The sequence below is a fragment of the Zingiber officinale genome, chromosome 3B, assembly GCF_018446385.1.
Source record: "Zingiber officinale cultivar Zhangliang chromosome 3B, Zo_v1.1, whole genome shotgun sequence".
NCBI lineage: Eukaryota > Viridiplantae > Streptophyta > Magnoliopsida > Zingiberales > Zingiberaceae > Zingiber > Zingiber officinale.
Window position 1 is genome coordinate 126,764,992 of NC_055991.1, and position 5,289 is coordinate 126,770,280.

The following is a 5,289-nucleotide window of genomic DNA, read 5'->3' on the forward strand; positions in this document are numbered from 1 at the left end:
AGCCACCTCTGCTCTGCTGCTTCGTCGTGGCCTCGTGGGCCGGTAGGCGCTAATTTTCTCTCTTCCCTACGTCCGCCGCAGAACGCCCTCTTATCGCCGAGGTCGATATGGGCGCTTCCGATCTCTCCTCCACGGTCGTCCGCGCCACCGTCGTACAGGCCTCCACCATTTTCTACGACACCCCCGCTACCCTCGGTTGGTTTATTCGTGCGATCAATCCTTTTTTTTTTATTCGTTGCTTTTTGATTTTGGTTCTAAGTAAATAGGGTTTCTACTGTTTGTGGAGGGGCACCTTCGGTGTCATCTTTCTTCTTGCATCGCCTTTATATAGGTGCATTGCAACGCTGTATTATCGATCTTGGATCTAGGTTTCTCCGTCATAGTGTACCATCAGTTTGCCAACAAATTGCTGAGAGCTCTTATGCATTTGTAGGCCAGAAATGCTGAGTTGGTTTGAGAAAAATAGGGCTTTTGATCTCACCTGTGATCTTACCTAATTCCCTACTTACCAAGATTCAATGTTGAAGTATCCAGCTTCATTATTGACATTTGGCTTGTATATTATATGAGAATAGTATTACTTCATCTGGTTTAGAAGCTAAACCATTCTAAATCGTCTGAACTGGATAAGACTGGTAATAACCTGAAGTATTCTATGTCATCTGAACTGGACTAAGGCTGGTAATGCAAAATGTAGCTTTAGTGTTCATAAAGAAACTATTATAATGATAAGAATATGGCATGAATTTTCTTTTAAGAATTCCTGGTTAGGTATTACTAAACAATGAGCGAATATTTGTGAAAATATTCTTTATGGAATAAAATCTAAGCAATTAAAACGCAGGGTTAGAGCTATTGGGTTTTTGTTGCCATCATCACGTGCCCCTTGGCTAAAGTAATTCTAAATTTGAATTTTGTTGAAGAAATTTTGAAACCAAAGAATCTAGATAGATTTGGACTTATGCAAAACAGAAAAAATGGAAGTAATTTTGATACTTTAAGAATTGTTGAAGAAGTAGATAGATCTAACTTTTTCTATTGAATCTTATCTTTTGGTTAAAAGTATGTACTTCTGTTGCTGATGCAATCAATTTCAAGTTTCTCCAATATGTCAGTAGTGTGTATTGGCGGGGAGAAACTATTAAGATTTTGTAGTGGTTCTGGCAGTTTGAAAGGTAGTAACTTCTTGTTATCTGAATTATTCATGTTTAAAATTCTCTCTGAATGGTTATTCTGTAGGGATCATAGGGACAGAAGCACAGTGGTTCTCTTAGATTGATTTGCATAGCTGTTATCAAGATCTATGCTCTAACTTGAGAGAGAGAGAGAGAGAGAGAGAGAGAGAATAGATTAATTCCACATTGGATGTTTACTCTTATTTATATGTTCTCTTTTCTATTGGAGTAACTTGTTCTGTTTCTCTCAACTCAAACCAGATGAGTCTATTAATTTATAGTTTTGCACTGAACTTTGTGGAAGCATTTGATGTTGTTATTTTCATATATGGCCTCATGCTTCCACTGAAATCATCTCTTGCAGATAAGGCAGAGAGATTGATCGCTGAAGCTGCCTCATACGGAGCACAAATAGTAGTCTTTCCTGAAGCATTTATTGGTGGTTATCCTCATGGTTCTACTTTTGGTATCACACTAGGTAACCGTACAGCTAAGGGAAAGGAGGAATTTCGAAGATATCATGCTTCTGCAATTGATGTGCCCGGTATTGTTTAATACCACTTGAATACTGTGAAAACATTTTTTTTTAACAAATCTAAGTCATCTTTGCAATAGCTCATATTTTCAAGTTGAGAACTTTTTATTGTAACCATTGCCTATATGCTTCGAGATAATACACATTCTTATATTGAATCTGAATTTGCAAACAAATATTTCATCCAAAAAAATAGTTCAAGAAACTGAATAATTACTTGTTGGCATACTAAATAGAAAACATGTTTCTTTTTCTTTTTTTTCCAAGTAAATGAGATTTGATGATATATCATAGTTATAGCCTTAGATCTTGTGTTTGCGCTAACATTCTAATGGCCGGGCATTCTTAAGGTGATTGATGCATGTTAGGAAGAACACCAGAGGAAACTTGTACTTAAAGATGGAGGCTGTTGACCTCCACCCTTAAATGGCTATCACCATAATTTAACACATGTATCATTTAATTGGTAGGGCTAATTTGCCCATGTTGTAGTTCAACTTTAATTAATTTTATTGGAATTCAAAGAATCCATTCGAAGTAGTTTTAAAAATATCCACTATATGACTTGTTTTCTTTAGAAATTGATTGGATATTGTTTCTCTGAGTTGTTTATGATCCCCATAACACTTTGTTGGAAGAATGTCATGTGAAAACTACTCCCTACACTATGGAACTTAACTAAAGATGCTGCTTACTTTGAGCCTATGTTACATCTATGCATCAAGAATTATGGTACCTTTCCAAGAAGTAAGGTACTGCTTCAAAAATGTTATGTTCTTTATAATTTATAGAGGCTGCAAAAAGTGTATGAGTGTATGGTACTTGATGGACAAATTACTAATATCATTCTACTTTAGTTTCTGCATCTACCTGTCACCAATGTTGTAAGTTTAGTTTCTGAAGTGAAGATTAGACATGCCTCGTAATTCTTCACACTTGCTGCAATTGTTTTTTTAGATGCAGCAAGAATCAAGAACGTAGGTTCATTGCTAAACTTAAGTTCGAATGCACTTGATTCTTGATATGTTTTCACTACGGATATAGCAATTCCAAATCCCTGATCCATATACTGATATAGCATGATCCATTGAAATTTGAAAGCTCTAATTCAGCCTAATCATAGATTAGAAAATAACATGATATTATTTCATAGGCATTGTTTTGACAGAACCCAAAGAGATTCCACATATCTAGCCATATATTCATCTGACGTTTGAGAGTTTCAAGTATGCAGGTCCTGAGGTTGATCGATTGGCAGCATTGGCTGGGAAGTATAAAATCTACTTGGTCATGGGTGCTGTTGAGAGATCTGGATATACACTTTACTGTTCAGTGCTCTTCTTTGATTCTCAGGGTCAATACATGGGAAAGCATCGCAAACTCATGCCTACAGGATTAGAACGTGCAATATGGGGCTTTGGAGATGGATCAACTATTCCAGTTTATGAAACTCCTATAGGTAAAATAGGAGCAGTCATATGTTGGGAGAATAGGATGCCACTACTGAGGACGGCTATGTATGGTAAAGGTAATGTCCATCTTAAAATGGCTCTCCGGCTTTATAAACTGTAATTGATTGTTGCATGACTTCCATGTGTGTGATTGGACTAACAGCTTCCTTTAGTCTTCAGTGGCTATGCTGCAACTGCCAAAATCTAATTCAAAAATTCAAAAATATTTGGTTTCCGCTGTTGATGAGAACTAATCTTTTTTGTACCTTTAATTTCGATTTGAAATTTAAGGCTTAACTTGAGTATTGTAATTTAAGTCTGACCTTTAAATATAATCAGGTTCCTTAGAGACTGATGGACGTGATGTTGAAAAACATTATTATGTAGGTATCGAGATATACTGTGCTCCTACAGTTTATGATAGGAAGGATTGGCAGGCTTCCATGACTCACATAGCTCTTGAGGGTGGGTGCTTTGTGCTGTCTGCAAGCCAGTTCTGTCGAAGAAAAGACTACCCACCCCCACCTGACTATGTCTTCGTAGCTGCTGCTGAGGAGCCATCTACGGATACTGTCGTCTGTGCTGGAGGAAGTGTCATTATCTCTCCATCAGGACAGGTCTTGGCTGGTCCCAATTATGAAGGAGAAGCCCTTATCTCTGCAGATCTAGGTATGTCTCTACCATTTGTGCGTCTATAACTGGGATAGTCTATTGCTTTTGCATATAGAAGAATCAAACTTTTCAGAAGATAAAGGTGAAATTTTTATAAATCTGGAAAGGCTGTCTAAGAACAAGAAAGAAGAGACAATTCAGCTTCTAAATCTAAATTTGCACATTAGTTAATCAAGAGTAAACAACAATGGACAGTTCATAAAGAATCATTAGGATGATATTTTGCTCATATAAAAAAATATCACTTGATTTTGTACTCTTGTAAAGTCATATAGCAATAAGAACCAAGATAAATGCTTAAGAGCATGGTGTGCAGATCTCGGAGAAATTGTTCGAGCTAAGTTTGCTTTTGATGTGGTTGGACACTACTCGAGGCCTGAGGTGCTGAGCTTAACCGTGAAAGATCATCCGCAGGACCCTGTCTCATTCACTTCTACTGCAAGGACTGAGAGCACACCAAAATGATAGGCCACCAGTACATGGATGGTATAGGTCGAATGGCTCGTCCCTAGAGTCTATTTATATTCCAGTTGTTTTCTTTGGATGATATGGCAATAATGCATTTCATACTGTGAAATCAGACAAATAAATAATCTTATTATGGGACCCTTTAGAGTACGTATCACTACTACATTCTAAAACACTCTTTTACAATCTGCCGTATATTTTAAAAAATTAATCAAATTTAAATTATACCAAATTAAATTTAAGTTATCTGTCGAGATGACCTGAGTTGATAATTTCATATTGTCAGCAGAGTTTAATTTTTGCCAAGTGCTGAGTACAGATTGCACAGTGATCGAGCAAGCAGATCGACCGAGTGGGCAAAGCGATCGAGCTGGCTGAGCGGGCAGAGTAGTTGAGTGGGCAGGGTACCAGATCGGATAGAACAGAGTAGCTGATCAAGACGAGCGGCCGACTGAGTAGTGCGGTTGAGCGGGTAGATTAGTCGAGCGGGCAACGTAGCCGATCGGACATAGCAGAGTAGATGATCAAGACGAGTGGCCGATCGAGTAGAGTAGTCGACTTGGTAGTGCGATCGAGCTAGTAGATCGAGTTGTGAGGTAGAGTAGCTCAGTGGTAGAGCGACCGAGCGGATAGATCAGCCGAGCAATAGATCGGCTGAGTCACAAAGTGGCTGACCGAGCTGAGTAGTCGACCAGGCTTAGTAGCAGATTAGTAGAAGGCAGGGTGGCCTAAAGGCTGAGCATCCTAAAGGCAAAGTAGCCTGAGCGACAGAGCGGGTTGAGTGGCCGAGTGGGTAGAACGGTGAGCGGGCGAAGTGGTCGAGCGGGCGAAGCGACCGAGCGTGCGAAGCGGACTGAGGCCTGCGATGAACGTAGTTTCCTTGAAATAGATTTGACCCATCTCTGACTGTGCTTCGAGGTTTTATTAGATTGTCTGTTTCCTAGGATACAACTGTTGGATCATCTGTTTCCTAGGATACAACTGTTGG

General features: G+C 38.9%; 1 protein-coding gene across 1 annotated transcript; it reads left to right on the plus strand.

Annotated features, from left to right (window-relative positions):
* LOC121967639 (bifunctional nitrilase/nitrile hydratase NIT4B-like) lies at positions 1–4,446 on the plus strand. The gene is made up of 5 exons (XM_042517990.1): positions 1–195; positions 1,540–1,719; positions 2,945–3,238; positions 3,549–3,830; positions 4,150–4,446. The coding sequence occupies exons 1-5, from the start codon at positions 108–110 to the stop codon at positions 4,296–4,298; spliced, it is 993 nt and encodes a 330-aa protein (XP_042373924.1). The 5' UTR covers positions 1–107; the 3' UTR covers positions 4,299–4,446.
* Positions 4,447–5,289: the final 843 nt, after the last annotated feature.

Excerpts from the sequence above, each read along its gene's own strand:
- LOC121967639 (XM_042517990.1), top strand. The coding sequence starts at position 108 with ATGGGCGCTTCCGATCTCTCCTCCACGGTCGTCCGCGCCACCGTCGTA. Across the intron at positions 1,720-2,944 it reads TTCTGCAATTGATGTGCCCG|GTCCTGAGGTTGATCGATTG; the intron begins GTATTGTTTAAT and ends TCAAGTATGCAG. Across the intron at positions 3,239-3,548 it reads GACGGCTATGTATGGTAAAG|GTATCGAGATATACTGTGCT; the intron begins GTAATGTCCATC and ends ATTATTATGTAG.